This window comes from Conger conger, chromosome 1, assembly GCF_963514075.1.
Source record: "Conger conger chromosome 1, fConCon1.1, whole genome shotgun sequence".
Classification (NCBI taxonomy): Eukaryota; Metazoa; Chordata; class Actinopteri; order Anguilliformes; family Congridae; genus Conger; species Conger conger.
In genome coordinates this window covers 18,507,882-18,520,064 of record NC_083760.1, presented here as the reverse complement: position 1 = coordinate 18,520,064, position 12,183 = coordinate 18,507,882, and the positions used below count along the sequence as shown (strand labels likewise).

Below are 12,183 nucleotides of genomic sequence, written 5' to 3'. Positions count from 1 at the left end.
ACCAGGGATGTACAGTTGGAGGCTCTCTCAGCAAAGACTAGGCTAAGCTAAGCTAAGTTCAGCCTTTCCACCAGGAGGTCTACCTGCACCCAAACTGAGCTCTTGACCATGTCCCCTTCTGAAAGACCTTTTGTCCCCTCACTGCACATCGCTGCCCTGAGTCTGCATGTTGGCTATCTGTCTAACAGGAATTTAATATTTCTAGTTGAGGATCTGGAGTGGGTGAATATCACCATGGCCAACAGTGATTCAGAATGTGTTCAACGGAAGCAGATCGAGGGCTTTTGCACCAGCTGGATGCTAGGTTTACAGATACTGTGTAGTGGATGGTTCTGTATGACTTAAATATCTTAACTCACAACAGTGCCCCGTTCTCCATACAGAACCAGCCTGTGCTTGCCCAGCCACACATAGGCGCAGGAACAATGGAAAAAATGTTACGACACTAAACTGTACTTCAACAAGCCAGCTTTGGAATGGCATGAAGAGTTAATGGAAAAGTAACTTTGACTGATCTGACTGAATTCCACAAAGATCAGATTAGATATCCCACAAAACTCCTGAAAGGAGATCTAACGATGCCTTGGCTGATAAATAATACCCACATCCATTTTTTTGGCCCGAATCTTCTTTTGGACAACCTTTGTTGTTTTGTCATCCGTTTTTAACAGGAGGATCAGTAGTTTTTGCACCATACTGAAAGAGCCAGCCAAAATGGGTCATCGGTTGTCCTCTAAGTCTGCCTGGTGCACAGGCCATGAAAGAGCCTAATCCCTGGTGACATGCGAAGAAAGCGGCAGGCTAGCCGTGCCTGAATTGTGTCGAGCACGCTGAATGGACCGGGCACTGTCTCTGAGCTTTGTGCTCCAAACGGGCCCGTTTACAGCAGCTGTTTGCCTGTCGAGTTTTGTAGCCATGGCAACGGTGTGGTCGAGGAAGGCCCGAGCGTTCAGCACAATACCGGAGCGATCCAGCAATGGGAGGTACGGCCCCGCCACAGCGGAGGGGCATTTTCAGATGGAAGGGGCCGGTATGACTCACTCCCCCTGCCCCCCTCCCAATGACAAGCTGTTTTTGCTGCTCGCCTATTGCTTCATTGCTATTTTTTTTTTTTCATTCCTCCACTGGAATCAGCACAGAGCTTACCCCCAACTTTGTTCTGTTTTTACCAAATGCAGAATTGCATCACACTCTGGTGTGTTGTGGAATCCCAGCAATGTCAGGACCTTTTGTGTTTGTGTGTGTGTGTGTGTGTGTGTGTGAGAACCTGTCCTTGCGTGTATGTGTGTGTGTGTGTGTGTGTAAGAGAGAGCCTGTCCCTGCGTTTGTGTGTGTGTGCGTGAGCCTGTCCCTGCGTCTCTGTCTGTGTGACTCTGAATGAGTGAAGAGAGGGGCTTTGCACCATCGATAGGCCATCCATCCGTCCGCTCCGGGCCGTCAGTGAAGATGTAACCCGTGGAGAGCAGTCTTGGCCAGCTCCTCGGCATCTGGCCCGTCTGGAGACGGACGTGCTCCATGAGGAGGGGACTCTGTGGGGGCCTGTCTGGGGCAGCTGGCTCCTGGGCCATCCCCGCTGGTTCCAGATCAGGCTCTGCAGGCCCGGCCGTCGTGGGGCTGTGCCGTGTACCCATCGAGGGGTTGGCTCGGAACATTATGTGCAATTAGTTTTGGGAACGATGCATTATTCATCAAATTAATTTTGTTATGGACTCCAAGCAGGCCTTCCGGGTAAAACAGTACCACTGTCACACACTGATGTTGTGTCTGGCTCCTCTCTGAAGGGACACACTTTTGGCTAGAAGCTGAAAATCCAAGGCTTCTTTGCAAAGCCCAGTGATTGTGTCAGCAAGCTGACCTCAGTTTATGTTTCCTGTTTGTTTTACGTTTCGTATTTATTTGTGTTTTCAGTGTGTCTGTCTGAGCCTGTATCTAGCCTGTATTCCTTTTATGTGCGTTTATCCATTTGTGTTTATGTGCATTTTACTCTCCTATGTTGTGCACTCATAGTTTATTCATTCAAACGTCTAACCCAAATAATGTCTGGCTTGGCTTGTGCACAGCACTCGGTTTTGTCTTAATTTCCTTTCAATATGCATCTGAAGTGTGTGGGCACCAATCTCCACATCTCAGCTGAAACTAAAGGCTTCATTCATGAAGCATTGTAAGGCCAGGCTACAGTATTAAATATCCGCATTGTGGTAAGCCTCAAAGAAAGGGTGTTCAAATGGATGGGTATTGTTTCCAGTGCCAGGTCTGTATAATGAGCTCGCCCTAGTTCCTCTTGCTCTCAGGTATAGACGTGGCTCATTTCTAAAGGACGGAGGGCTGTTCTTCTGGCAGTGTGGTGCTAACCATGATTAGTTTGACTCTGAAATGGAAGAAGACAAAGGCACACACAGTGACAGCCATGAGTACTCATTCCACACACATGCATAAAAACATTTTTGTTGCTGCTTTAGTGTGCAATGTACTGTCTGCACACATACACTTTTATAGTACCAGCCAGAGAGTCTCTCACACACGCATACACACACACAAGGTGGTAGAAAATGTCTCCCCTAGCTTTCTCCAAAAGGGGAGGCTTGTTGAGCCAGGCAGCAATTTCAAATAAGAGTTTACACCTTCACATCGCCCACACTTGTGGAGATTTCCAGGAGCGTTTTTAATCTTCTCATGAAACGCCTCATAGGAAGCGCCATCCCCTACCCTTCAGAAAGGTTTTTAAATATGGGTAATGAAAACAAGCAGTGGAATTGATTCTTCAGGGTGGGTTCGGTTAGCAGAATGAGGGGGTATAAATGGAAATGAGCAAAGGATAAATTGCATTAGGATGTGTTTTTCGCACAGAGAGTGGTCACTGTGTGGAATTGCTTGCCAGGACATGTAGTGGAGGCAGAAACACCGGGGGGGGGGGGGGTTTCATATGGCTCGATACGGTGCTAGATACTATTTAGCTTTTAGACAAACTAAGCAGTAGGTATGCTTTAGTGCTAGGAAAAGGCGAGCATTCCTGGGCTAAATGGCCTCTTCTTGTCATTATGAATAGCCTATTTTGATGCTCACCACTGGACATGATACAGACCAGTGTTTTCTCTTTAAACCCATAAGAAAGGAATAGGAAACTTTTTTACTTTTACTATTTCACATTGTCTTTCATTTGGACCTGAATGGACTGCAGCAAAATGGAACATGGCATTTCTTCTTTTTGATTGGTGTAAAAGAAACGTCCTCTTTCTGTGTGGCAGCTGAAAGTCTCTTACACAACAGCCAAATAGGGCTTCTATTTGAGGAGGGTTTGTGGGTTGCTAAGCAACCGATTTTTACCAAAAGCTTAGGATTTTTCTGGCCTCTCAAAAGCTGTGGATTCCAGCGAGTGCAGGAGACCCATATCCATAAGTGTCTGTTGCTTATCAGCCTTGTCTTTTTGCGCATGTATAAAGAGTCTTCATTCTGTAATTACTGGCAGTTTGGCCATAAAACTGGAAAAGCTATAAAAATAATATCTGTTTTTTGTTCTCTTCAAATTACATACCCTCTGTTTGAAAATTTAGTTCATATTTTTCATGTTATTGTTAGGTTCTACAATGTGCCTGTATTGTGAGTGGTTTGGGTGCGATAGAATAACTACTGGTTTTCAGTTGAATAGCTGTGCATCAGCATGGCCCACAGCAGTTTTTTGTGTGTCCCTCCCCAATACCAGAACTGTTCGAAAGAAAAGGATCCTATTTTCCTCGTAACTGTGTGTCCCGGCAACAGAACAAGATCTTCTACTTTTGATGTGACGAGCATGTGAATGGGAAGGCGTCAACGGCGTACAAAGAGTAAAGAATAGGCCTACATGATCTCCGTGATTTTGTTACATAACCAATATGTAGTCAATCCTTTCATTTACAGTTTATATTTGTAGGAAAGTTGTATATTTTTGCAGAATTGTTTCAGACACCCTGCATAGGCCTGGCTGCAGGAACACACCGGGTCGTCTTTAAACGATTTGACTGGTGCTCTGTGCCCTTGCTGACATTTCTTTGCCCTTGAAGATAGCCAGGCCCCTTTTATGGGGGTGTGCAAGATTCCCCTTGCGATTGGGTGTTGATTGGCGTGCCGTTGCTTACACACATCTGTGAGTCATAATAGGATACAAAGCAGTCTCTTTCTATCCGCATCCAGGTCCACACGTTAATTTGTATCGTTAATGTTGAGTTCTTTAGATAAAAAAATATATATATATTGATTTTTCAAAATGGAAGAATTTCTCAAGTTGTCCCTCTCCACCGCCATCTCACAGGAGCACATTGTACCTGATCTGTACATGCTAATCTGAGCTGAACGGCCAGTAATCTATTCTTTCCTTTTTCCTCTCTCCACAGGAAAAGAGGCATAGAGGTGGTCCAGGTAAGTTTCCATTTATACCATTGTACCTGTAAGATTAGTTCATCTTTGCATCAGCACAAAACACAACCCAATACACTTTCTATTCACAGAGACCTTCAGGCTAAGTGACAATTGGTCACATTCACGCAAACCTTGCAGGATCGTCTAACGCAATAGGTCTTTTATGGGCATGTTCATTATTCTCCCAGGGCCAGGATAACTCCATGTCAATGGATCTACTGGGTTAATGGTAGTGTTGACAATGCACTTCCCCATATAAAGGATTTAAAAGAGGTGCAGTTGGTTTTTCCATCCAAGTAAAAGTACTTACACATTTTTTCCAGACATAATTTACTCTGTTGTTGTTAACATCTTGGTGGTTATTGCTTCTTGCCAGTGGTCTCAGTCACGGAAGAGTCGCATTTCCCTTGAAATTCAGGTGCCTTTAGGGGAACACTGCATGTTCAGTATATTGCAATACTGTGTGTTGCAAAAGTCATAGAAGCTGATGTGGGAAACCACAGTGTGTTGCAGTCTTCTGAAAGAAAGTGAGAAATTAACACTGTCTATTAATGTAGTATCTTCTCTAAGATTCGACTAAGACTTCACCCCTAAAGTGTTGACACTGGCCTTTGGAAAGTCTGTTGGAACTATTGGAAAGGCATGTGATGAGATGTTCAATAAATCCATAAAGCCCATTGCTCAGAAGAACATATCAACCTGAGGCTGAACCTATGTTTGCATCGTTTTCCTCTTTTTGAGGATGAGACTTTGTAGAAAGAACATATTGTTATCTCAGCACTGGACACTTACGTATATTCTTCTGTCCAAACAGGGAGGGAAAAGCTACAGTTTTTATGCACTGCAAGCACAGTTTAAATACTGGCATTGCTGCCACATCAGAGTTGTCCCACATGTATTGCAGCAATGCTAATATTGTTTTGCATCACATAAGGAACTCTTGAAAACATTCATCCATCTTTCTGTTTTTAGAGATGTAACTGTGGGTCATTTAGTCTGAACTCTAGCTAGGCCTACTTCTTCTTATTTCGCAATGAAGTTATGATGATATACAGCTAAAAAGGCCTGTGTTCCTTGAACTGTGAATAACTGTAATTGTATGCAATATGGTCAGGCATTTCTCTAGGCACAGTGTCATCACACTTGTCCTAATCCGGAAACGTTTATTGTGTGCGAATGGACGGATCAAGGTGCATGGGGATCCAATGATTTACAGGGACAGCTGGTGAATGTGTAGCGCACTGTGACGTGTTTTGTTTAAGTTCCATGCTTAATCACCGTCTACTGGAGGGTCTGGTGTTGGCCTAGAATTTATATCTGCGTTAGATTTTTACAGAAACTGTTGCACCTTTCTGAAAGCCAGGTTCATAGGCCATAGGAAGTCAGAAGAAGAATTGCCTGTAGATCCAGAAAAGCAGACGAGGGCCTGGATCGCTTCCCAACCCGGACAGCGTGAGGACGGGGAGGCCAAAAACAGGCCAGTCGGACACTCTCCCCATCCATTCCGGTGGACTGTCAAACTGTGTGGACACGGAGGCTTCCACGAGAAACAGCAGACCCGCGCTGAAAGAAATACTGCAGCGTTTCCCTCTCCAGTTCCCTCGCTGTCCGTAGCTTAGGCGCTTCATCGCCAGAAAATTTGGAGTCTAAAGAGGGGTCATGTGGAGTTTAAGCTGAGACCATTCCCTCCCTTATTCTGCTTTAAGCATCTGTGGTTTAGCATACTGTTACTGCCCCCTCATAGATGGCTGTCCTTACTGGGTCTACAGTTGAGGTTATAATTACTTGGACTCCATGTTGTTCTTGTGAAAGTAGACTCTTGGCAGCCTTGTCTCACTTGGTTCCATGGCTGGTTCCAAGTGCCCCTGGCCCACCGTTCATGACAATGACGTCTGAGGGTGGGTGCATCTTTATTCCGCCTACAACCAGTTTGCATGGCAAGAGTGCCTCTTGTGCAATGGTCTCTTGTTTAGTGATATCTACAGTGCTTCCTGTTAGTTAATACTGGGGGAGGTCGTCTTCGGGTATAGGGAAGTGGTGGGTTCACAAGAGACTTTGCCGGCTTGGCTGTGGCAAGGTGGTGTCTCAGTCCTTTCTCAAGTGTCAGAGACTGTTTCATGCAGTGACATGTTCACTAATTACATGTATGTGGGTCTTTATATTGGGCTCTGGGATTATCCAAGGGGAACCAAGACCATTTTTGAAACTCAGTTCCTGGTTATGCTCTCTAGCACCAGTCAATAATTTCTTTCCACAAGAACATGGAGTCATGATAGGTCTTTTTTTTCTTTGTTTAATGTCTCCCTGTGCCGATTTTTATGTTATTGTCATTTGGACAATATTTTTATATTTTGTGCACCAGTTGGGGACAGTTTGCATCACTGCCTAGTCACTGCATGTCACTGGGAAAAGCAGTATCTGATGTGCTCTGTGGTCGTCCTGGACCCGACCTGGACTTCATGACCATATAAGGTCCCCCCTTTTCCCTACTGTCTAGTCTCTGGCTCAAATTAGTACAACATGGCGGCACACTTCTACAGCTTCACAACGCTTTTTGCAAGCCCCTGGAAAAATGAGTGATCTCACAATCACATTTTCTGTCCATATGTTTTACAGTCTATGGACTTATCCTTTGATTTTAGTGTAGTGGGTGTGTGTGGGTTGGCCTTCTTGTGTACCCTTGTGTCTGTGAATGTTGGGTGGGTGTGCGGGTGATGCCTACAGGTTACATTGAGGACAGTGCAGAAAAACGTCATTCTCACTGCAGTCTGAGTGATTTTCAGCATGTTGTTCACTTCTTTTAAGGAAGTAAAAAGGAGGGACTCTTATTTACTCTTTAAGCTCTGTTACTCTTTGAGTGACTAGTGTCCCCAGTACACCCAGATGGGACGATGTCCTGGGAATGGTCCCAAAGTAAGCAGACGCATTGTTTCTAATTCTACACGTCGGTCCCCAAGAGACGCCCGCAGCTTGCTTCGGCTCTCATGCGGTTGGCCCCGTCCCCTGCAGATATTGGACTACGCTTCCTACCGCGGGTGGGTTTGCAGTGCCCCCATCTGCAGTGGTCCTCCCGTCAGGTTTGGAAGGATTTTCCCCCGGCTGACCCCTGTCACAGTAGGATTACCCCTCTGGGTCAAGGGGCTCCATTGCGCGCATGTTCAAAGATGCTTCTGGTCTATTTTTTGCCGTGCGGTGCTGTCGTCCTCAATTAAAGAGCCCACAATGCAGACGTGCATAGTTTCGTGTTTGGCGGCGGCGCTAACAAAGGTGCGCTGGTGCCAGTCTGGCTGCTCTGCCATGGCTGCGTGAGAGAAGAAGTGGGAGGCATTTTGTGTCCTTACTTGGTTACGCAAGTTCACATGTAAAGCTGTGTCTCCTGTTATAATTCCGGTGCAGTGCTGTGGTGGTGGTGGGCTGGGGGGAGGGGTAGATGAAGGGAGGAAGATATGATTGACAGGAAGTGATGAATAGAGGAAGGGAAAGTAGAGGAGCAAAATCGAATGGCATTATTTATAATATTGAACTAAGTTATGTGCAGGTCATCCCCGCTCTATGCATAATTCAATTAAACAAAAAAAAAAAAAAACAATTAAGTTTGTGTATATGACGTGGTCATTGTATTGCTTTTTCAGTTGTGTTGGGCTCAGTTATTCAGTGCATTGTGTCTCTCTGGTTTTCTAGTAGCCTTGTTCTGTGATTCAGGGAAAACGAAGATGGTAGATCTGTGTACAGATGCCTAGAGGCAAGAGCTAAAAGTAATTCAAGTAATTAATGCATTCTTTTAGGAAACTGCGTACAGTCCTAGACTGCCATTGGAGGACTAGCCTCTAACTCCAAACTCCAAATATTAAGAAGTGGAAACATGAGCTGTGAAGCGAATTTGGGTGGTAAGCCTGGCTCTGCTTTCCAGATGTGGGGCTCCATTGTCTGGGCCTGCTGTGCTGTGGGCAGAGGCTGGGCCTGGTTCAAGGTGAGCTACGTTACTGGTCTTCGCTCCCAAACAAGCTTCACCTGGGGAGGCCTTTGCTTACAGCCTTCATTCCCCCGCCCCCAACTCTCTCCCAGATGAGCCCAAATGATAAACCCCTGGAGAACAGTTCCAAGAGGGCTCTGGCACTCACACGGTACACTCAGACAGGAAAGACTGTGATGCAGTCCACAGAACCACCAACCCTTAGCCCATATAAGAATCCTCCAAATGGCTTGGAGTGTAATTCCTAGCTATGGCATTTTCTGTACCTTCTCCCCATATCTGTCTGTAGACATCTCTGCTTTACCCCCCCCCCACCCCATCTGAATTAAATGAAAAAATACGTCAGGAGTGTGGACTCCTGCTCGCCCTGCCTCCTGGCAGCTCAGTGGAGCGGAATAGCGTGCTGCTAACTGCGGACAGAAGAGGTGAAGTGCAGGGGAACTTATGTTTGAAAGGTTATGAGAGGAAAAGTGGTGTTTGGCCCTGTGGAGTGTGAAGCAGTTGCACTTCGAGGAGACTGCATGTGAAACTGTTTTGGCCACCCAGTGGTTTAAATGACCGTTCTGTCGTAAGGCTGTAAATCACTTGTAAATAATTTAACAGCCTTATCTGTGAATGTGTATGCTCTGTGTACAGTTAAGATTTTACAACAGGGCATTATGTAACGGTGTGTACGCAGCTACCCTCACCGAGCGCTTTATTAGGAACACCTGTACACGTAATACATAATAAAGTGCTCACTGAGTGAATTTTAATTCCTAATCATGAACTTTGTCTTTTTGCTTGCTTATTTATGGTCTGTTTGCTGAGTGTTTGTAGATAATAATCTTTGTATTGGACAGGAATAGTATGGTTCACAACCTCTGCTGGCAGGGCACTCATTTTGTCAACTTTTCTCAAATGGGAGCTGTTAGCCGTTTTCGGTTTCATTTTTCATTGTGGTCTGGGAATAAAATAAAATGTCTCTCAGATTGTGAGAGGCCAAGAGAAGAGCAGAACTCACAATAATGCATTCTGAAGCCCATCTGTTTATTAATAGCCTTTCCACAGTAAATCTTTGTTTGGAAATTGCATCTCTCCCCTTACCCTTATCCTTCACTCTGTGTCTCCCGCTCTCTGTCTGCTCTTTTTCATAATTCTCAACACTGTTCCCTCTGCTTCATCACTGCTGAGCTGTTTTCTCTCTGCCTTGTGTGGAAAATGATCTTGTAGCCCATTTATCAGGGTTTAGATTACAGAGTGATGACAATGTACAGTTTGCTCGACAAGCATAGATGAGAAGTCGTAGCTAACTCGTAATGGGAAACCAGAGCAAAGCGCCCATCATCGTTCGTTTCCTTGATTTCCAGGAACCAATCACAACCCTTTTGTGTGCTTTCGAAAGGAGTCTGCACTTGCTTCTTGTGCTCAATTCCCAGCTGTTACCCACTAACAGATTATGGCTTTATTGAGCCTTCAGAGAGAGATAAGCGTGAAGTTTAAGGCATTCTTTATTCTTCTGCGATTAGAGTTAACTTGTCTCTGTGGTGCCTTCGCCCTTTCAAGCCCGCAGTGCAGTTTGCTGCAGATGTGGGTGAGGGTAATCAACATCTGTTGAGCAAGTTAAGAACATATGCTGCATGGAAGTACTAAATGGAACGACCTTAGTTTACCTCCTTCAGCGACCAACTGTGGCTGAAATTCCGATTCGCAATCGTGACTTTGAAGGTTGAATGTGACTAGTAATACAAATGACCAAACGCTGATAGATTGTGTAGCTTGAGTCTGTTCTATGTGGACATACCATTGGCTTCACTCAACAAAGCCTACAGAGAGTTTTGTACTGGTTTTCCACATGCATAATTGATGACAGAATTCTTGTGAATAATTAATGAAGCAGGGAAATTAATTGTGATGTCATTTCAGGCGTGGCATGCTCTAAACCTATATATGTTTTCTGATCTATTTTATCATTTTATCTTTGGAATACAGTATATTATTTTTAATGCAGAAGGTGATGAAATAAAAATGAAGTTTTCGCATTAGAGCAGAGGATATCTTTTTAATCACATTGTGCTGTCCTTGAAAACTCACTAGTCACTTTGAAGGACTAGCGACACAAGTTGCTGAATATGAGGTTTTTTGTGGTGCGGTTGATGAATGGGGGACTCTGCCGGTCATGAGACGCCTTGCAGATGCTCTCGGTAAACGGTGTGTGTTAAACCTTGACGTGAGAATTTATAGTGTCTTCCTGGAACTTTTCTGTGGGACGGGTGGGGAGGAAATGGCCCATACTTTTTTGGTGAAAAAGGAGAAGAGCCGCATTTATTTTCTCCATTTCACCTTTTGTCCTTCAGCTGCTTTCTCTAAGCCTCTGTGTTTGTTTTGGCATTCACCCTCTGTGATCGCAGGTACAGCCCGACCCTCGTTGAGTGAATTATTCCCCCTGAATCATCACTGAGGCTTGGTCTGAAAGCGGTCTGAACTTTATATCTAGTGTGGGCTGTGTATGTGTCTGTTCTCATCAGGGGTTTATCTTGGTGAGTAGCCCATTTGTAGTAGAGAGCCTCCTTTGGGGTGCAAGACTGGGTATCTGAGTTTAGAGAATTAGAGGAATTTTCTATTTACATGGATTTACTATAGATGCATGAGTCTGATGATAGTTCTGTAGATGTCTGCTTGGGAAAGCAAAGCTACAGGGAGGATACATAGAGCAGATCTCCCTGCAGGAAGCCCTTGATATTATCATGTGGTTGGACTGATGGCGTGTCCCAGCCTTGCTGGCTGTTTCTTTGACATTGAGATAGAGACCGCTCTGCAGAGATCCGAGTCGTGTGCTGCCGAGAGGTTTAACACAACTCAACCCCAAGGCCTCTTCTGACAGGGGCTGCAAGGAACGCTTCTTTATCAAGGACATAGTCCATCTAGATCACGGTTTGGTGTGACCTTGATACCCATTTGCTTGGTCGTAAGCCTCTGGCGTTCTTCCTTATTTGACATTTACATGTCGGAGAACAAGCCTCCCCGAATGGAGCCCCTATCAAGAGGCCTCTGTCTGTATAAATAGCTTTGAGAGCTTAGACAGGTGAGTTGAGGTTGATGTTTTGGTTCTCGGGTCCCTTTTTAACAAGCATTTCTTTCATTAGTTATTTCCTCATTGTTTAACCTCTGTCTCTTAACTAGGAAAGTAAGTCCTGTCACCATTAGCCGCAGGCTTTCTCTTTTCTGAGAATAGCCAATGCTCAGTCCCCGCTCCATTTGTCTGACAGAAGAGCTGGTTTCTTTTTTAGGTTTTCAGTTGCTTTGTCACAGTGGAAAAATGAAATGTGCGGCATAGTTGATCATTCTTTGCAGAAATGTCTAGCTGAAGTAAACATTCTCTCAACAATGAACAGGTAGATAGAAGATGGATAGATAGATAGATAGATAGATCTTTGTTTATAAAGCACTTTTCCCAACAGAAGGTACAAAGAGCTTTACAGAAACAAGCATAATTTTATGATAAATTTAAAATACCAGTAAAATGCTGTAAATAAAAGTAGTTGAAGTTGGCAGCCACCTGCCACTCGAATTTGATTGGCATTTTGGACTAATTGGAGACACAGTGACACAGTAGAAGCACCAAGGCAGGTTTTGTGTGTGAATTTGGGGTAACCAAGCGCCACAGCGTACTTCAAAAGCATTCTAGTACCTTCAGACACACTTGCCCAGCATTGTGATCTCGCACAGACAATTTCTGCCTGAGAGTCGGGATTACTTTTTATGTATTCTTTTTAATGAGAAATATTTACCCCTGGGACTGTAGAAGAGGTCAAATGGTATTTATTTTAGCATGGCGG

At 44.6% G+C, this 12,183-nt stretch overlaps 1 protein-coding gene across 1 annotated transcript in view; it reads left to right on the top strand.

Moving 5' to 3' along the window:
* The window catches only part of LOC133133789 (inositol-tetrakisphosphate 1-kinase-like), a 53,370-nt gene that overhangs the window by 4,263 nt on the left and 36,924 nt on the right, over positions 1-12,183 (top strand). Inside the window, exon 3 of the mRNA XM_061250009.1 lies at positions 4,368-4,392. Within this exon, the coding sequence (XP_061105993.1) occupies positions 4,368-4,392 (25 nt within the window). The remainder of the gene's footprint in view (positions 1-4,367; positions 4,393-12,183) is intronic.